This window comes from Bufo gargarizans, chromosome 2, assembly GCF_014858855.1.
Source record: "Bufo gargarizans isolate SCDJY-AF-19 chromosome 2, ASM1485885v1, whole genome shotgun sequence".
Lineage (NCBI taxonomy): Eukaryota > Metazoa > Chordata > Amphibia > Anura > Bufonidae > Bufo > Bufo gargarizans.
Window position 1 is genome coordinate 673588145 of NC_058081.1, and position 21820 is coordinate 673609964.

Sequence of the window (21820 nt, forward strand, 5' to 3'; positions counted from 1 at the left end):
GTGGATCTGTGGAGGACGCGCTGTTATGGGGTGGATCTGTGGAGGACGCGCTGTTATGGGGTGGATCTGTGGAGGACGCGCTGTTATGGGGTGGATCTGTGGAGGACGCGCTGTTATGGGGTGGATCTGTGGAGGACGCGCTGTTATGGGGTGGATCTGTGGAGGACGCGCTGTTATGGGGTGGATCTGTGGAGGACGCGCTGTTATGGGGTGGATCTGTGGAGGACGCGCTGTTATGGGGTGGATCTCTGCTATGACACATAGGGCCATGAGGGGGGCCAGCATAAGACATATAGCATCTTATGCTGGTCCCCCTCATGGCCCTATGTGTCCTAAACTGCGCACATAACTGGATTTGTGTGTAAAGTATTTTACTAGTGTGTAAAACAATCTCTCTCCTATTGATAACATGGCCAGCCTCTGTACTCACTGTCACGATGAATGCACTGCAGCCAGCTGGCCGGCCGGCGCGTGACTGACGTCACTTAGTAACGCTCCTCCCACTTCAGGAAGCAGGAGCGTTACTAAGTGACGTCAGTCACGCGCCGGCCGGCCAGCTCGCTGCAATGCATTCATCGTGACAGTGAGTACAGCGGCTGGCCATGTTATCAATAGTAGAGAGATTGTTTTACACACTAGTAAAATACTTTACACACAAAGCCAGTTATGTGCGCGGGGCCCCTTCATATATAATCGCGGCATTTTCGGGTCAGCCAAACCGCCATATCGCATTTGCCGATTATCGCGATTCGATTAATTTAGCGGTATATCGTGCAGCCCTACTACTGATGCCTCTTTTGCAAACGCCCCCACAGCGGCACGATTGACAGGAGGATTATCCCGCCTCCCCCAGGGACAGGAAACAATGTGGAGATCTTTAAATAGTCCCCTCCCCTTACCTGCTCCAGTTGTTTCCTGTCCCTCTGGAGATCCTCCTGCTAGGAGAAGCAGCAGGATTTTGTTTTGTTTTTTCTGCGCCTGACTAGTTCGGGCAGAGAGCGGGGTCGCAGAATGTGCTGTGCGGTCCTTCCTTTTCTTAGGCATAAGTCCTCCGGTGGAGGCAGCCCCAGGCAGCGTCCAGCGTATAATCACGATAGGACGTGGATCACGTGGCGAGATCTCAGGACGCCGAGTCGCATCGGATGACGTGTTTTCCCCTGGACAACGAGCATTTGAATAAATAGCGGGAGGTGCTTCCAACAGCAGAGCAACCATGTCTGCACCAGGGGATTCAGACACCCGGATATCGCTAGACCCGGCAAAGGCCAGTAGCCCGGTAAGCTTCCCTCCTATGAGGAGGTTTTTGTTTGAGCATGTTGATTCCTACTCACTGTTGGGAGATTGCAAACTTTAGCACCAGGGGCAAGGGGCTATCCCTATTAGTATTGAGAAAACTGCCCCCTTCTGAATGCAACTTTTATCCCATAGGTCAGGGAGACCCAAAAGTGCGTTGAATCTGCTCAGCGGGTCAAAAAAATCCTCCATATGTAAAAAGGGACTACCATCCGGATATAAGAAACCCCTTTGTGCTAAATGTCTAGAAAGGATTGTGTCTGAAAAATCCCCGTCCTTACTGGATAATATTAGACATATTGTTAAGAATATTGTTAAGAAGGAAGTGAACAGCGCTGTGGACCTTAAGTTAGCTGCCGCAGCTCAAAAACCTTCAACTTCTATGTCCGTTATGTCGGCACCCTCTGAAGTTGATCTCCAAGAGGATGATTTGGGATTGGGGGAGTTACCTTCTGGATCCGATTCCGAATCCTCGGATGACTAGTCTGGGCGCCCACTTTGTTCTATTGAGGACATTGATTCCTTATTAAAAACAATAAGAGCACCCCTGAATTTAGAAGAGGCTAAACAACCAAAATCCGTACAGTATCTTATATTCAAAGGATTGGGAGAAAAGAGTTTTTCCTCTACATTCAAGTATAACAAAGCTCATAAATAAGGAATGGGACGACCTGGATAAAATAACAGGTGTATCTAGGATTATGAAAAGGAAATATCCCTTTTCTGAAGAGGATACTACCCTTTGGGATAAATGCCCAAAGGTAGACTCCCCCGTAGCTATGATGACAAAAAAAATCAGCGCTCCCGTTTGAGGACCTAGGTCTCCTAAAAGACCCTATGGACAAAAAAAGTGAAGTGTTCCTAAAGAGATCCTGGGAAGCATCAATGTCCACTTTAAGATCGAGTGTGGCATTCACTTACACGGCCAGATCTATGGCTATCTGGATTAATCAGCTAGAGGAACATCTAATGGCAGGTACTCCAAGGGAGGACATTACCGCTTCCTTGCCTATGATTAAACAGACGGCAAATCTTTTGGCAGATGCCTCAGTTGACACTATAAGGCTTGCAGCAAAATCAGCGGCCCATTCTAATGCCACAAGAAGAGCCATTTGGTTAAGATCCTGGTCAGGAGACGCGGCATCTAAAAATAAGCTGTGCAGTATCCACTGTGAAGGTGATAGGATCTTTGGATCTGTACTTGATGACATTCTTGAGAAAGCCACTAACAAAAAAAATAAATAAATGGGTTTTCCATCAGATACCTGTAATTCTCATCCGAAACGAAATTCCACCTCAGCCACAAGGGGCAGGCAGGACCAGAAGAAAAGAGGTTTTTCTTCCAGATAGCAGACGGGTAGAGGCAGAGGGAAAGGTTTTCTCTTCAACCCACAAATTCTTCCCGAAAGTCTTTCAGATCAATGACGTCAGAAGCAGTGTGGGAGGAAGACTAAACAGATTATTTCCAGCTTGGAAAAGCATTTCCAGGTCCCCCTGGGTTTTAGACGTGATCTCAACAGGTCTAAAACTGGAGTTTTTCTTCTTACCTCTGGATGTATTCCTGGTCACCAAAGAACCAAAAACAGTTCAGACTTTGCTCAGAGACCAAATAAGGATTCAGCTATAAAAAGAGGCCATTGCTCCAGTTCACCCAGCAGAAGAGACAACAGGATTCTATTCTACAGTATTTCTAGTACAGAAACCAAACGGCTCATTCAGAGCAATTATACACCTAAAGGGCCTAAATCGTTTTCTGCATTACAAACATTTCAAAATGGAAACAATAAAATCCACCATAAATCTATTAAGCAGAGACTCTTTCATGGCAACCCTGGATTTAACCGACACGTACTAAGATTCGCAATTCAGGGGGAAGAAGGAATACTACATTTTCAGTTTCAGGTCCTTCCATTTGGCCTATTTTCCGCACCAAGGGTCTTTTCAAAAGTAATGTCAGAAGCAGTAGCAGATTTACATCAAAAAGGGATTTTGGGCGTCCTCTACTTGGCCGATTTTCTTATTGCTGCCGAGTCAGAGCAGATCCTAGAGAAACAACTGATTGTCGTGCGGCAGGATCTAGAAAAATTAGGATGGATGATAAATCCAGAAAAATTGGATCTTCCTCCCGGAAAAAATAGATTTTTGGGAATGTTATTGGATTCAGAGCTTATGAAGACCTTCCTGCCAGTAGAGAAGCGGTTAAAAATCATCCAGGAGATTTCTCTATTCCGCAGCAGGAAAAAAGTATCCATTTGAATAATAATGAAGATATTAGGTCTTATGTCTTCCTCGATTCCAGCTGTAAGAAGGGCACAGGCACATTCTCGGACTCTTCAAGTGCTCATGTTAAGAAATTGTGACAAATGCATATCCTCCTTTAAGAAGAAGGTAAAATTGCCCCAGTATGTAAGAAATTCCCTAAATTTTGGGCAGAACAGGAAAAATCTTTGCAGAGGGATACCTTGGCGACAGACAAATATGATAGCAATAATGACAGACGCCAGCAGAAGCGGCTGGGGGACTCATTCAGACCGATTGGTAATACAGGGAACATGGCAGAAAAACCTAAGTCTAGCCTCTTCCAACCTGAGAGAATTGTCAGCGGTTTGGGAAGCCCTAAAAGCACTTCAACCAGAAATAGAAGGAAAAGAGAGAAATTTTATCAGACAACGTCACGACAGTCACCTACTTGAACAAGCAGGGAGGTACAAGAAGCCCATCCCTGTCAAGAGTATCAGAAAAGATATTCCGATGGGCAGAGAGAAATATACACGTTATCACAGCAGTACACATATGTGGAAAAGAGAACAAAATCGTAGACTTCTTAAGTAGAGATACCCTGAAAGAAGGAGAGTGGAGTCTAAAACAACAACTTTTTTCAGATAACACAAAGATGTTTTTTTTTTCCAGACCTAGACCTGTTTGCAACTCGTCAAAACAGAAAAGCAGAAAGATTTTGCTCTCTATCTTACAGGGATCGTCCAATTTTCGTAGATGCGCTCTCCCAGCCTTGGCCAAAGGAAAATCTGTATGCCTTTCCCCCGTTTGCATTGATTCCAAAGATCCTACAAAGAGTACTACAGGAGAGCCACAAGTTAATACTAATCGCACCTTATTGGCCAAGGAGGTCTTGGTTTCCGCTACTTCTGAGGATGTTGGCAGGGGACTTTTGGATTCTACTGAATATTCCAGACCTTCTACATCAGGGTCCAGTGGTACATCCAAGATCATGAGGTCTGCGTCTGACAGCCTGGAATCTGAACGGGAATTACTGAAGAAGGGACTCTCTGAAGCAGTAATCTCTACTATACTTCACAGCCGTAAAACTATCATGTCAAAAATTTATAATAGAATCTGGAGGGCCTTTCAAAAATTTACAGAAGGTAACACTGGGGTTCCATTTATGATCCCTAATATCTTAGATTTCCTTTAAGAGTTAGCACCATTAAGGTCCAGGTCTTGGCCCTCAGTGCTTATTTAGATACTAGACTTGCAGAAATGGATCTCATTAAAAGGTTTATTAAAGGGGCCCGTAGAAAGGAACCTATGGGTAGAACCACTGTCCCTCCCTGGGATTTTACTTTAGTGTTATCCACTTTAATTGAGTCCCCATTTGAGCCTCTGCCAGAGATTTCTTTAAAATTGCTAACAATAAAAACAGTCTTTTTAGTTGCAATTACTACAGCTAGAAGGATAGGGGACATACAGGCTTTTTCATGCATACCACCATATTTTAACGATTAGAGACGATAGAATAGTGCTAAAACACTCTCCCACCTTTTTACCGAAGGTTGTGTAAAAATTCCACTGTTTGCAGGAAGTATCTCAGCCTTCCTTTGGATCACCAACAGGCGGTCAGGAGCAAAGGCGGTTTCACAATTTGGACGTTCGGAGATCGGTGTTGACCTATCTATCTTAAGACAACAGAAGAGTCAATAACAGACAACAGATGAGTCAATATCAAATATATATATATAAAGTTTATTGGACACACTAACAGACACACATAAAAAATTGTATGCAATTAGAACAAAGTTTGGTATGCAATAAAATATATATAACCGACACATACAGGTCCACTGAATTGCCAAAAAATTGGCATATATATACTATAAACCAGCATTTAAAAATCCAATATAAAGCATGAGGCAAATATAAAATGAGGTGAGACCACTAGAAATGCAAACGGACCAAGATAAGGTCTAAATTAGAGAGCCAAACCTACATAAGCCGCTGGTGCAGTGGACCTGGGAGAATGAGAAAGCGCCCAACACGTATCGCCGGAGCAATCTGGCTTCCTCAGGAGTAAAGAGCCATATGTTGGGGTATCGCATTATATAGGGTAATGAATAAAATAAAATTACATTCACCTATTGTGAGCAATGTGGAGGCATGTCAGGCAAAGCATGACCAGAAACCAGAAGTATGGGGGTCACATGATCGGCAGGTGGAACGCATATGCGTTCCGCCTGTCAGATCACAGCCGCCCATCATTATTGCAGATGGAGAGGACCATGTGGCACGATGTAGTCAAATAACATGCAATGAGCAAATATAAATAAAGAAATGATATGCTCCAGTGAGGAAACGGATGTGCCAGCTGAGTTGATGTATATAGGCAGCAATCGTGATTATACAATAATCAACTCAGCTGGCACATCCGTTTCCTCACTGGGGCATATAATTTCTTCATTTATATATGCTCATTGCATGTTATTTGACTACATCGTGCAACATGGTCCTCTCCATCTGCAATAATGATGTGTGGCTGTGATCTGACAGGTGGAACGCATATGCTTCCGGTTTCCGGTCATGCTTTGCCTGACATGCCTCCACATTGCTCACAATAGGTGAATGTAATTTTATTTTATTCATTACCCTATATAATGTGATACCCCAACATATGGCTCTTTACCCCTGAGGAAACCGGATTGCTCCGGCGATACGCGTTGGGCGCTTTCTCATTCTCCGAGGTCCACTGCACCAGCGGCTTAGGTTTGGCTCTCTAATTTAGACCTTATCTTGGTCTGTTTGCATTTCTAGTGGTCTCGCCTCATTTTATATTTGCCTCATGCTTTATATTGGATTTTTATATGCTGATTTATAGTATATATGCCCATTTTTTGGCAATTCAGTGGACCTGTATCTGTCGGTTATATATATTATATTGCATACCGCACTTTGTTCTAATTGTATACAATTTTTGTAATGTGTGTCTGTTGGTGTGTCCAATAAACTTTATATATATATATATATATATATAGATACGAAAAATGGCGGCACTGACCCTGTGTAGAGAAAATTGGGTGCACGTTCCAAGGGAATAGGCTTCTTACCCCAAGTTAATATATCCAGAAAAAGCTTGAGAAAGGCTCAGTGGAGCCGAAACGTTGCACCGCATGGTTGAATAAAGAACTTTTCTACTTTTACAAGACCGGAGTGCCGTCCTTTTTCTGGATATATATATATATATATATATATATATATATATATATATATATATATATATATATATATATATATATATATATTTTTTTTTTTTTGATATTGACTCCTTGTCTGATGTGCATTCATGGGGTGGTTCTTGTGACTCTCTCTTGGGTCAGGTGATATTGTTTCATGCTCCTTTCACCACCCCTTGCACTCCGTGTTTATTTGGTGTGCCCCCTGATTCCTTAATCCCAATCATAAATCAAACTTTCACTTTTTAATACTTGGTTGCAAATCCTTTGCAGTCAATTACAGCCTGAAGTCTGGAACGCATAGACATCACCATACGCTGGGTTTTATCCCTGGTGATGCTCTGCCAGGCCTCTACTGCAACTGTCTTCAGTTCCTGCTTGTTCTTGGGGCAATTTCCTTTCAGTTTTTGCCTTCAGCAAGTGAAATGCATGCTCAATCGGATTCACGTCAGGTGATTGACTTGGCCATTGCATAACATTCCACTTCTTTCCCTCAAAAAAACTTTTTGGTTGCTTTTGCAGTATGCTTTGGGTCATTGTCCATCTGCACTGTGAAGCGCTGTCCAATGAGTTCTGAAGTATTTGGCTGAATATGAGCAGATAATATTGCCCGAAACACTTCAGAATTCATCCTGCTGCTTTTGTCAGCAGTCACATCATCGATAAATACAAGAGAACCAGTTCCATTGGCAGCCATACATGCCCACGCCATGACACTACCAACACCATGCTTCACTGATGAGGTGGTATGCTTAGGATCATGAGCAGTTCCTTTCCTTCTCCATACTCTTCTCTTCCCATCACTCTGTTACAAGTTGGTCTTGGTCTCATCTGTCCATAGGATGTTGTTCCAGAACTGTGAATGCTTTTTTAGATGTTTGGCAAACTCTAATCTGGCCTTCCTGTTTTTGAGGCTCACCATTGGTTTACATCTTGTGGTGAATCCTCTGTATTCACTCTGGTAAAGTCTTCTCTTGATTGTTGACTTTGACACACATACACCTACCTCCTGGAGAGTGTTCTTGATCTGGCCAACTGTTGTAAAGGGTGTTTTCTTCACCAGGGAAAGAATTCTTCGGTCATCCACCACAGTTGTTTTCCGTGGTCTTCCGGATCTTTTGGTGTTGCTGAGCTCACCACTGTGTTCCTTCTTTTTAAGGCCTCTTTCACACTACAGTATGTTGAATTCAGTGTTTTGCGTTCCGTTTTTCACGGATCCGTTGTTCCGTTTTTTGCTTCCGTTGTGGTTCCGTTTCCGTTCCGTTGTTCCGTTCCGTTTTTCCGTATGGCAAATACAGTATACAGTAATTTCATATTAAAAATTGGGCTGGGCATAACATTTTCAATAGATGGTTCCGCAAAAAACGGAACGGAAACGGAAGACATACGGATGCATTTCCGTATGTGTTCCGTTTTTTTTGCGGACCCATTGACTTGAATGGAGCCACGGACTGTGATTTGCGGCCAAATATAGGACATGTTCTATCTTTTCAACGGAACGGAAAAACGGAAATACGGAAACGGAATGCATACGGAACACATTCCGTTTTTTTGCGGAACCATTGAAATGAATGGTTCCGTATACGGACCGTATACGGAACGCAAAAAACGGACCGTATACGGAACGCAAAAAACTGTAGTGTGAAAGAGGCCTAAGAATGTTCCAAACGGTTGTTTTGGCCACGCCTAATGTTTTTGCTATCTCTCTGATGGGTATGTTTTGTTTTTTCAGCCTAACGATGGCTTGCTTCACTGATAGTGACAGCTCTTTGGATCTCATCTTGAGAGTTGACAGCAACAGATTCCAAATGCAAATGGTACACTTGAAATGAACTCTGGACCTTTTATCTGCTCATTGTAATTAGGATAATGAGGGAATAACACACAACTGGCCATGGAACAGCCGAGAGGCCAATTGCCCCATTACTTTTGGTCCCTCAACAAGTTGGAAGCACATATGCAAACTGTTGTAATGCCTGCACCGTTCACCTGATTTGGATGTAAATACCCTAAAATTAAAGCTGACAGTCTGCAGTTGAAGCACATCTTGTCAGTTATTTTTTTTTTTTTATCCATTGTGGTGGTGTATAGAGCCAAAAATGTTAGAATTGTGTCTATGTCCCAATATTTATGGACCTGACTGTATATTCCCTCCATTAATGTACTTCTAATGAGTGCGAATTTAATACTTGAATTTTTTTTTATTTTTATGTTGTATATATCGATATTGTTAATACTTGATAGCTCCCACTTAGGTAATTTGTGAACACTGAAGGTAGAGAGTGGGTGGGTGCTTTTCACTCGCTCTTTGTGTATTCCTGCCCCTGCAGAGGTCAAGGAAACAGAATTACCAGTAAGTCTAATTACGTTTTTTTTTTTTTTTTATTACAATTCGTACCAGAAAAAAAAACCTCTTACGTCTACACACTGACAGAAAAATAAAAAAGTTATGTCCAGATAAAAATAAATATGAAAAAAATCCAGATAAAAATAAATATGAAAAAAATCCAGATTAAAATCAATAATTGTCCTTTAATAGAAAACAATCCCAATTATTTTTTTTTTTTTCCTGCTCATTTGCAGCAGAAGACTCGGGAACAATTCCAGTCAGGACCTGGGCAGAAGAGTCCGCATCCAGTCCTGGCAGTCACATGAGAGCAGTGGAGACGGCGGAATCGGCGGCACAACAGAGTGAGTACTGAGCAGCCTCTCTGCACATGGTGCTCCAGACTAAAAAAAATACCTAGTAGCCATTGGCTCCTGAACTGAAAAATTTAGGAGCCAAATCAAATTTTTAGTCGCCAAATCTAAACCCAATCAAAATTTTGGTGTCATGACAACGCTACGCCGATCAGATAGGCATAGGGTTGTTTTGATACCAAAATTTTGATTCGCTTTTGTCACCATAAAAAAGTATTGCGATACTCAATACCACAAAAAAAAAAACACCAAAAAAAGCCGCGTGCATTTCGCATTTTATGAAACATTCGGCCCATAATAGAACAGTCCTGTCCTATTTTTTGGGGTGACAAGGTGACTAAAAAATGGCGAATGCTCACCGCATGGGAGATATTTTTTTATAATTTAATAGTTTGGACAGCGCTATGTAATATGTTTATTTATTGTTTATATATTTTATATGTAAAATTGGGAAAGGGGGGATTTAAACTTAATATTTTAGGGTACTTTCACACTAGCGTTTTTCTTTTCCGGCATAGAGTTCTGTCACACAGGGGCTCTATACCAGAAAATAACTGATCAGGCATATCATCATGCATTCTGAATGGAGAGCAATCCGTTCAGGATGTCTTCAGTTCAGTCATTTTGACTGATCAGGCAAAAGATAATACTGCAGCATGCTACGGTTTTATCTCCGGCGAAAAAAACTGAAGATTTGCCTGAATGCCGGTTCCAGCATTTTTTTCCATAGGAATGTATTAGTGCCGGATCTGGCATTCAAAATACCGGAATGCACCCGCACTAAATCCGGACCCATTCACTTCTATGGGGCTGTGCACACGAGCGGTGATTTTCACACATCACTTGTGCGTTGCGTGAAAATCGCAGCATGCTCTATGTTGTGCGTTTTTCACGCAACGCAGGCCCCATAGAAGCTAATGGGGCTGCGTGAAAATCGCAAGCATCCGCAAGCAAGTGCGGATGCGGTGCGATTTTCACTCATGGTTGCTAGGATGAAAGTCTATTCACTGTATTATTTTCAATTATAACATGGTTATACGTGAAAATAATAGCATTCTTTAATACAGAATGCATAGTAGAAGGTCAATATAATAAACATTGGTGGCGCAGTGCGCACCCCCCCAACACCCCAGTATAATAAACATTGGTGGCGCAGTGTGCCCCCCCCCCCCCCTCAATATAATGAACATTGGCGCAGTGGGCAGTGCCAATGAGGGTTAAAAAAATAAATAAAAAAATTAACTCACCTCCTCCAATTGAGGAGGGGGGCACACTGTACAGGGAGTCTAAGAAAGAATCGAATGAGTCACTAAGGGCTCTTTCACACCTGCGTTCTTTTCTTCCGGCATAGAGTTCCGTCGTCGGGGCTCTATGCCGGAAGAATCCTGATCAGTTTTATCCTAATGCATTCTGAATGGAGTGAAATCCGTTCAGGATGCATCAGGATGTCTTCCGTTCCGGAACGGAACGTTTTTTGGCCGGAGAAAATACCGCAGCATGCTGCGCTTTTTGCCCTGGCCAAAAATCCTGAAGACTTGCCGCAAGGCCGGATCCGGAATGAATGCCCATTGAAAGGCATTGATCCGGATCCGGCCTTAAGCTAAACGTCGTTTCGGCGCATTGCCGGATCCGACGTTTAGCTTTTTCTCAATGGTTATCATGGCTGCCGGGACGCTAAAGTCCTGGCAGCCATGGTAAAGTGTAGCGGGGAGCGGGGGAGCAGCATACTTACCGTCCGTGCGGCTCCCGGGGCGCTCCAGAGTGACGTCAGGGCGCCCCAAGCGCATGGATCACGTGATCACATGGCACGTCATCCATGCGCATGGGGCGCTCTGACGTCACTCTGGAGCGCCCCGGGAGCCGCGCGGACTGTAAGTATACCGCTCCCCCGCTCCCCGCTCCCCGCTCCTACTATGGCAACCAGGACTTTAATAGCGTCCTGACTGCCATAGTAACACCGAAAGCATTTTGAAGACGGATCAGTCTTCAAATGCTTTCAGTTCACTTGCGTTTTTCTGGATCCGGCGTGTAATTCCGGCAAGTGGATCCGGACAACGCAAGTGTGAAAGAGGCCTTAGACTCCCTGTACTTGTGTCAGTGACTCAGACTCAGAGCTGCTAGTGCTTGCCTTGCCTCAGCTCTGATTGGTTGGTGGGCGGGGAGGGGAGGGGCTGGCAGAAGCAGCTTCCACTCTAGGATCAGATTACACTCCTCCCGAGCCCCTCCCCTCCCTGCTGCCAGCGTCTCTGCTATTGTGTGCTGTGACTGAGCTGACTCAGACTGAGAGGCGGCGGGGCAGAGAACTATCATCTCCTGTGCCCGCCGCTGTTCAACGACAGAGCTGCCGCTGAGGGTCTAGTCGCATTGGCGACCATTTTGGTCGCCATCTGGAGCCCTGGGTTGGCATAGAGGAGGATTTTCCCCACAACCTCGGGAAGCACGCGGGTGCTGGTGAACGCAGATAAGGTCCGCACAAGTGCGGATTTATGTGCGTTTCTGATTTGATGCACTTTTGCCTTGGATCTTATCCTTTGTTGGAAAAGGGTGACATCCGCAGCCAAAACTGCAAACATCATTGACATGCTGCAGATTTAGAAATCCGCGCGGCAGCCCAATTTCTGCACGCAAAAAAAAAATTAGCAAAGTGTACATGAGATTTGTGTAATATCAGACACTTTGCTGGTGCTGTACTGTGCTGTGGTTATACCGCACGGGACTCTGCGCAGAAAAACAGCACATGTGCAGGTGGCCTAACTGCTGGGGAGGAGGGTGAAGCAGTCTCTTGGTCAGTGACATGGTGAATAGAGGTGGACCTTGGGCTGGGGGCTTGGCACTAATAAGACCCTGGGTGGGGTGAATGCACAGCAGTCAGGTAAAGCGATAGATGCTCTCTGCTGTATCACTGCTACTCCTGACTGCATGGTCTTATTAACCTCAGGCCACCAGGGCCTTAGTAACCCTGGGATCTTTAGGCATTTGGGGTATGGGACGTATTTTAAAATCGCCAATAAATGTTAAAGGGGTTATCCTCAGGATTGGTCATCATAATCACGTTGGTAGGGGTCTTTCCCAGAGCCCTGGGCCGTAGCAGGCGAGCAATATATGTTATGTCACTACAGGTATTTGTAGGTCTAAGAGGCCGATTGGTGGGGGAGTGGAGTGACCTCTAGGACTTCCACCGGTCATGACAGTAGGGGTCCTGTGTCCTCCTAAATGAATGGAGTGTCAGTCAAGCTGGGTCACCGTTGTTCCGTTCATCTCTATGGGACTGCCGAAGGGAAGCAGAGTGCAGCACTCGGCTATCTGGGGCAATCCCATAGAGATGAATGGAGAGGCACCAAGCATGCTCGACCTCTGCTCCATCCATTCAGGGCACCCTGGATCCACGTCTGGTGATGAGTGGAAGGTCCCAGGAGTTGGACCCCATGATCAGATCCCTGTTCAAATGAATAGATATCGGGTGCATTTTTGCTCTCGTATTACAGCTCTCCCAGCCCGAGCACTGACCTGCTGACCCGGACTCACAAGTCCCTTTGGTTCAGGTCTGTAGCCTCTACAACAAATCTCATGTATGGGAATATCCAGTGATGGTTGTCAGAACTTCTCTTGAGGCTGCTGTGTCATTTGTTTTACAGGACATTATGGCAGAAACCATCTTAATAGATTCGGACTTGCTGTCTGAAGATGTCATATGCACTGTGGTGGAGGAAACTTCAGATTTGGTACAGTATGGCTTCTGTTTTTAATATTTCAGTGATTTTGTCGTGTTAATGCAGTTTTGCTTTGCAGCACAGGTGGGATACTTCCCTGACTGTCCTAAACATATGGCACAGCACAGGAACTCCACTCGCACCATCAGCAGTGGGTGATGGCTGTAATTTGCACCATTCTGTAATGGTCAGGATTGGAGATACCTCCGATCATGGCTGTTTACCCCTTGAGCGCTGTCATTAACAACCACAGCCCTTACAGCGGTCCTTCAGCCTTTTGGTATTATCTCAGTGGGAGTATTTATTTCGTCATCTCTGCAGATCAGCTGTTTCAGAGAGCCGCTGAGCTCACCGTAGCTCTGGCCAGTGCTGCCGGCTCCCAGCAGCTTGCCAAGCACAGCGCCGTACATTGTATAGTGGCAGTGCTTGGTATTGCAGCTCAGCATTATTGACTTGAATGGGACTGAGCTGCAAATAGACCACGTGACCGATGTAGGGTGACATCCACTGGCCTAGGAAGAGGCTGCAGCGTACATGGCGCACCAGCCTCTTCTAACAGCTGATCTGATATTGATGTCCTATCCAGAAGATAGGTCTTCAATAGTAATTCCTGGATAAATCCTTTTAAAAGGGGTGGTCTGGGCTTTTACTTTTGATGACCTATCCTCAGAATAGGTCATAAATATCCGATCGGCAGGGGTCCGACACTCCCGCCGATCAGCTGTATGAGGAGACGACGGGCGTGTGCAGTGCACACGAGCAGTCTCCCTTCTCTCTTCCTGTTCACCACTGCTGTCTATACCAAAGACCATAGACACACAGCAGCGAGTAGAAGGAGAGAAAGGAGATGGCACGTGTGCATTGCATTTGATCGGCGGGGGTGCCAGGTGTCAGACCCCCGCCAATCTGATATTGATGTCCTATCCCGAGGACTGAGAATCCAGTTTATCTATCTTGTTAGTGCTAGTGTGTTGTTGTTTTATTTTAATTTAATTTTTTACCCTCTCTGGTAGCGCCCCTGCTGTTTCTGGTCCACCCTCTCCTGCATTCTGTGGTCAATTAACATGCTCAGTAGCTTCCCTGCTCCCTTCCCCCTCTCAGTCCTGGCGTAATGATCTCATAGTCAAGCACCTCTCATTCATCCCTACTTCTAAATTCATAGAACTGCGTAGCTTCCTAGACAGTGCGTAAAGAAATCATGGGGGCATTACATACTATATGTATATGTGAGGGGCTATTTTCTAGGCAGGGGAGAAAGGGGTTAGTCAGAGCTAATTGCAGGGGCCAAATGAGTTGCTGCCCACACGCAGAAAGGGAAGTCCTCATGATATGTGAGTAAAAACAGTTTTACTTTTTTTGGGATACCCCATGAATAATTTTATTTGCTGTAGTTCTTGTCTTATAGGGGTTCCCTGGGCTTTTAATATTGATGACCTGTCCCCAGGATAGGTCATCGGAATGGCAGTGGTCTGACACTCAGCACCCCCGCCAATCAGCTGTATGAGGAGACGCAGCGCGCACGAGCCGTCTCCCTTCTCTCTACCTGTTCACCTCTGCGGTCTGTGGCAAAGACCATAGACAGCAGCACATGCGCGCACTGCTCACGCCATCTCATTATACTGCTGATCGACTGAGGTGCTGGGTGTCGGACCCCCGCCAATCTGATATTGATGACCTTATCTTCAGGATAGGTCATAAACCCCTTTAATTTCACTTTTTTAGATATTTATGACGTTGAAATATTCGTTTTACCTGTTCCATACATGTGATAAGCCATGTTTTCTCATCCTAAGGGCTCATTCACACGGCCGTATGAATGGATCCGCAACCGTTCCGCAATTTTGCAGAAGTTATGCGGATCCATTTATTTCTATGGGCCCTCAAAAGATGCGGACAGCACACCATGTGCTGTCCGCATCCGTTATTCCGTACCGTGGCTCCACAGAAAAGATAAAACATGTCCTATTCTTGTCCACGGACAAGAATAGGCATTTTCTGTTATGGTTGCGGCCATGTGCAGTTCGCAAATTGCGGAACGCACATGGCTGGTATCAGTGTTTTGTGGATCTGCAAAGCACCATAGCCGTCTATATGAGCCCTTAGGGTGATGTTTAAGGCTACTTTCACACTAGCGTTCGGGTGTCCGCTTGTGAGCTCCGTTTGAAGGGGCTCACAAGCGGACCCGAACGCTTCCGTCCAGCCCTAATGCATTCTGAGTGGATGCGGATCCGCTCAGAATGCATCAGTCTGGCTCCGCTTGGCCTCCGCTCCGCTCAGCAGGCGGACACCTGAACGCTGCTTGCAACGTTCGGGTGTCCGCCTGGCCGCGCGGAGGCGTGCGGATCCGTCCAGACTTACAATGTAAGTCAATGGGGACGGATCCGTTTGAAGATGACACACTATGGCTCAATCTTCAAACGGATCCGTCCCCCATTGACTACTTTGAAAGTCTGGACGGATCCGTCTGAGGCTACTTTCACACTTAGAAATTTTTTTACCTTATAATGCAGACGGATCCATACTGAACGGAGCCTCCGTCTGCATTATATGAGCGGATCCGTCTCAGACGGATCCGCTCTGAAAGCAAGTGTGAAAGTAGCCTTACTCGAGTCTATCTACAATATACTGTAGGTATACTAAATGTTCTTATATGTAAATTATTTTTTCTATTAGGAGCTGACGCCCACCCTCGAAATTCTCCAACTGCAAACTCTGGATTCGTTGGAGAATGCGATGCAGGCCGTCGATGAGTTTGAGGAATACACAGCTTCTAATTTTGTTGTTGTAGAAAAGCAGAAACATTTTGGGAATGAAGGTGATCTTACTGCACAGATTTCTGTAAACGTTCAAGTCCTATACGGACCTATTTATACTGCCGTATTTTTTTCCGTGTATAACAAGCTGCACATGGGCTCATAGAAATGAACAGTGGCATTCACGTGGGCCATGGACTTGAGGGTCTGTGTGGTCACACTCAGGGCATGCACTACTTTGGATTGTGTCTCAAGGAACACAGACCAAGATGACATTGGAGACAATTGTCTCCAGCAGTTGCCAAGTCCTTGTCTTACAGAGATGTAGGGATGTCACTCTGTATTAAAAATCATCTGTGTGGGTTATTGTTTGTGGACAAGCTTGAGGTCACGTAGCAAAAGCTGCAGTGGTACTACAACATGGATAATCCCCTACGGCTGGAAACACACGTACAGGTTTTCAAAGCCAGAAGTGGATCCAGCAGCAAGCAGCCAACAAAAATGTTTCTACTTTTTTTCTAGTATGTGGCCATGCATGTGTGGCTCTCTCTATGGTCATCTGAATGAGCCCTAACGGGTATTTGGGGAGGTAAATGATGCGGTACACAGCTTTAATCTCCTTCTCTTGTTTGATGTGAAGTGAATGGAGCTTCTGTCTAATTCAGGCTTGAATATTATGCTTGAGCTTAGAATTTTATTTTACTCTGTCTTCCTTCTCTTACTTATGGTTATCCTATACCTATAAGAGTCGGTCTAGACCTTTAATATGGGACCACACCCAGGCCGCATGTCTTTTAGGGTATTCTCTTCTCTTTTGTTTATCAAGGAGATTGAGACTTTAAGAACATTTTCTGGTTTGTGCTGTCAGTTGAAGCTTGTACCTCTATGCAGCCTCTCAGCCTTGGCCCATCACTGAGCTTTCGTTTCATAGCTTGCTTTTTCCCTTTCATCCTCCATGACTGCATTACCATGAGAGATGACCCTCCTCCAACCAGGTAGGGACAGGAAGAATAAATTTGACCCTCCTCCGGCTCCTCCTCAGTGTCTTCCTGTCCCTTCCAGGTGGTAGACAAGTTTTTTTTTCTCATGGCAACTGCTGTGAGACCGCGTCTATAGAGGCAGACAGAGGCGGCTGTTTTAACTTTTTATGCCTATGGCCACATGGGGGAAGCAGGCAGCAACCCGTTCCCTTGTTGCGTACCTGAGGTTGCTGGATAGTCCGCTACATGCTGGGATTAACTGCTCCTTCTCTCCCGCTCTGCGCGTTGGACAGGGGATTCCATGTGGAGAACGGACATTCAAGGAGTCCCTCCGGTCATGTGCACGCCCTCTGCTGCAATCCGATAGGTTCGGCTCCAGTGGTGACGTCACAGGAAGCCGTCCTGCATTTCACTTGCGTTCCAGCGGCGACTTCTGGCCTACGGACAAGCAATGGTGCATGGAGTGGGTGGAGCTTAATTGGCTTGCTGATCAAGGCGGAAATCGCCCCCTGATCTCAGGTCTGCGTTTGTTCTTTAAAAGTACCTGAATCTTGCACAAAGAAACTTAGCAAAAACTGTACTTCTAACATGGAAAAGGATTTAGTTCCCTCTATTAGAGAAGAACTAAAAAAGAGTAATCGGACAAGAAATGCGTTTGGCCTTAACTGAAAGTCCTGTATCCGTACCTGGTACCTCTACATTTAGATGGCGGGATCCTAAACTGGTCAGCTCAGATTTTTCTTCCTCAGACTCTGAACTGGACTCAGATCTAGAGTCTCGGGACTTGGATGATTCTTCTGCGTCTGATACTGAATTTTAAGATTTTTATTTTCTTCTGAAGATACTAAAGAATTAATTAAAGCAGTCAGAGCGACCATGAATCCCTCAGATAAGAAGGTACAAAGGTCGGTTCAGGATGAAATGTTTAGTGGCCTTGAACAACGGAAAAAGTTCCAGATGGGAAGCTATGTATTCCCAAGACAATAGAGCATAGACTCCCTTTCAATGAGGAAGATGATACGCTGTTAACATCTTTTCCTAAACTAGACGTTTCCCTATCCAAATTGATGAAAGGATCTAATGCCCTTCCCTTTGAGGACATGGGGTCCATAAAAGACCCCATGGATTAAAAAAAATCTAGATTCTTGTCCCTCTTTTACAGTACTTAAAGGGGTTGTCCGGGTTTGGAGATTGTTAATAGGATACATTTCCCTAATAGCATACTTCCATGTTGGTTTTACCTTCATTGCTTTGCCTTTTGATGCCCAAATTCCTCATGCGGCAATCAAGGACCGGAAGTGAGTTTTTTTTCGCCCAGCAAGAGACGTATCGGGCTCCTTTACTGGTGTGCTAAGTCTCTTCTTCCACTTGGCAAGGAGCCCAGTGATATCGCCAGCACACAGGGGCGTTCTGGAGCTACCAAGGAGGTTGTCAGGAGTGAAATTTTGGAGCTAAACCACCAATGCTAGCAGAGAGCAGATACATGGAAGCAATGAGGGATTCAGCTTGTAGGCTTAGAAAAAGGCGGTTTTAGAGGAGGAATACTGATAAGTATGAGTGGCAGGAGGCGCAATACTGATTAGGGGGAGTGGCAAGGCTTGTGAGGTCCAGCTGCAGAGTCACGCAGCCTTGTGGGACCCATAAGGCAATGCAGCTGGAAATTACATAGCGCAGGAGCGTATATGTAAATAATACCGACAGCAGTGTCAGGGACTCGTAGGAGCAACGGAGATGAAAAAAATAAATAAATAAATACACAAAGCATCAAGATGACTTTACTGTGGCATGTCAAGGTGATTATTAACATTTTTAAAAATTACTTTGATCCCGGACAACCCCTTTTTAGGCAGCAGAATTTTTGCCGGATGCTACCGCTGAATCCGTTAGGATGATGGCTAGAGCCACAGCTTTATCTGTCGTTTCTAGAAAGGCTCTGTAGTTAAAATTTTGGACGGGAGATATCAGCTCAAAAATGAAACTATGTAGTCTCCCTTTTTAATGGAAATGTAATGTTTGGTCAGGACCTGGAAAGTATCTTGGAGACGGCTTCTGACTCTAATAAAAATCTTTTCCGGTGGTAACAAATAAAATAATATTTCCCTTTCGGAAAATTTAAGAAAGGAGGTTACTTCCAGTCTAAAAGGTCTGACAGGGGTAAGTCCAAAAGTTGCCAGAGGGAGAGGTTTCTTGTTTAACCCCAAGAGCTCTGACACCTCTTGACACCTCTAAGCAAGGACTCTAGGCATTAGGTGGGAGGAAGATTAAAATTCTTTGCAAAGGAATGGGAAGAAATTACCATGAATCCGTGAGTTCTAAATATTATATCAGTAGGCTAGGACATTGCCTTCTGTCTTCCTCCACCTATAGATGTGTTTGTTCAAGGTTACCCTGATCCAGAAATCAACTTTTCTACAAGAAAACTGGAGGAGGGCATTTTGGAGCTGTTGGCTCTAAATGCAATTGTTCCGGTTCCACTACATCAACGACGAACAGGTTGTTGTTGCTTTGTTTTTGTAAAAAATAAAATAAAAATCTGTGGAGCCTAAACAAATTCGTCAAATACGAAAAACCCAAAATGGAGTTTATAAAATCTACCATAAATCTGCTAAAAGGAGACTTTCTGGCTTCTCAAGATTTAAGACACATATTATCATATTCCAGTAAGCGAAAGGCTCAAAATTTCCTTCGGATGCAGTTTTCTTGGGAGGGGCTCTTCAACCTTTCCAGTTCCAGGTTCTCCCCTTCGGAATCGCTTCCACTCAAAGGGTATTTAAAGGTAAAGGTAATTGTTCCTCTGAGAAGGCTAAACATCATCATTATTCCCTAACTAGACTATCTTCTAGTAGTAGGAAATTCAAAAGAATCTCTAGAAAACAGCTTGTTTCGAACTTGTCAGATCCTGTATCAAATAGGCAAACCCCAATCCGTCACAAAATCTTTCTTCCCTCTCAAAAAATGTAAAGCGTAGTAGACAAGGTTTCAAAATTCCTTGTTCTTCCGTTTTGTACAAATCGGAGGGGCCATGAAACTCCTAGGCACTCTAACTGCCTGTATCCCAGCAGTAAAATGGGCCCAGTTCCATTCTCGAGTATTTCAGCTGTGGCTACTAGAAAATTGGAACAGGAGTCAAAATTCGCTAGAAAGAAAAATTTCCGTTTCTCCGTCTGTAGTACAGACTGCAGTGGTGGATAGACCCAGATCATCTGCAGAAGGGGGTTACCTGGAGATAATTACAATGGATGCAAGCCTTTGGGGTTGGGGGGCTCATTGCTCTCAATGCTCTTTCCAAGGTCAGTGGTCCAAAGAACAAGTAGGTCTATCTTCAAATCTGAGGGAATTAACCGCATTCTAGGAGGCAGTAAAAGCTCTATTTCAACACATAGAAGCAAGGACATACAAGTGAGATCAGACAACACGACCGTAGTGGCCAGTCTAAACCAGCAGGGGGGACAAGGAGTGTAGCCCTAAATCAGGTGGGTGGAGATGCATCTGAGGTCCCTATCTGCAGTACATTTAAAAGGCTCCCTAAATGTAAAAGCAGATTTTCTAAGCGGGGTTCTCCTGAACCTCTTTTTCTCCAGATAGCAGACAGATGGGTGAACTCCCCAAGTAGACCTGTTTGTGTCAGCGAAGAATACAAAGCTCAAAAAAAAAATTCTCCCTCAACCCCATCAATGGAAACATAGGGGTAGATGCACTGGCCCAAAGATGGAATTTTCACCTTGCCTATGCATTTCTTCCCTTTCCGCTTATTCCCAGGGTTCTAAAAAAGATTTGTCAGGAAAAAGCATGTGTCATCTTCATAGCCCCTTTATGGCCGAAAAATTCCTGTTTCCCTGTTTTGAAACTCATCTTAGTCTAAAGCCCTTGGGCACAGGATCTATTATCCAGAGTTCCATCCCAGAATATAGAGTTTACAGCTTGCTGCATGGAATCTGAAAGGGTGACACTAAAATCCAAAGGCCTGACTGATGCTATAGTCAACACCATGGCAACCAGCAGAAAGGAAGTAACCTCTAAAATGTATTAAAAGGTTTGGAAGAGAATTTGTTGCTGGTGTAATCAATCAAAAAAAAAAAAATGCACAGATGTATTCCATTCAGACTGTACTAGCGTTTCTTCAGTCAGGGTTCGAAAATGGGTTACGTCCTAATACCCTGAGAGTTCATGTCTCTGCATTAAGTTCAGTTTTCGATAATAAATAAATAAATTGTTGATCACACATGGATTATCCGATTTCTCAAAGGGGCAGATAGGTTGAGGCCTTCCCTAAGACCAATTGTATCTCCTTGGGATCTCAACTTAGTCTTGTCAGGATTGACAGTTTCTCTCTTTGAACCACTGACTGAGACCTCTCTAAGATATCTCTGTCAAGATGTTATTTTTAGTGGCTATTACTTCTGCACTCAGAGTAAGTGAGCTTCAGGCCCTAAAGATACTCGAACCTTTCTTTGCAGGTTTAACTATCTATCTTTGCAAAACTCTGAGAGCCTACTCAACGAGGTCTGTCTCAACATCTTAGGGTACTTTCACACTTGCGTTTTTCTTTTCCGGCATAGAGTTCCGTCACAGGGGCTCTATACCGGAAAAAAACTGATCAGTTTTATCCCCATGCATTCTGAATGGAGAGTAATCCGTTCAGTTTGCATCAGGATGTCTTCAGTTCAGTCGTTTTGACTGACCAGGCAAAAGAGAAAACCGCAGCATGCTACGGTTTTCTCTCCGGCCAAAAAAACTGAATACATGCCTGAATGCCGGATCCGGCATTTTTTCCCATAGGAATGTATTAGCGCCGGATCCGGCATTCAGAATACCGGATCCGTCGTTCCGGCATGCGCATGCGCAGATCGGCAAAAATGTGAAAAAATGTACAAGACGGATCCGTCTGTCCTCATGACAAGCGGAGAGACGGATCCGTCCTT

General features: G+C 44.5%; 1 protein-coding gene across 1 annotated transcript in view; it reads left to right on the forward strand.

Annotated features, from left to right (window-relative positions):
* The window catches only part of LOC122926276, a 41126-nt gene that overhangs the window by 8931 nt on the left and 10375 nt on the right, over positions 1-21820 (forward strand). The window contains exons 2-3 of the mRNA XM_044277650.1: positions 13091-13177; positions 15839-15980. Of these exons, the coding sequence (XP_044133585.1) occupies positions 13097-13177; positions 15839-15980 (223 nt within the window). The 5' untranslated portion in view covers positions 13091-13096. The remainder of the gene's footprint in view (positions 1-13090; positions 13178-15838; positions 15981-21820) is intronic.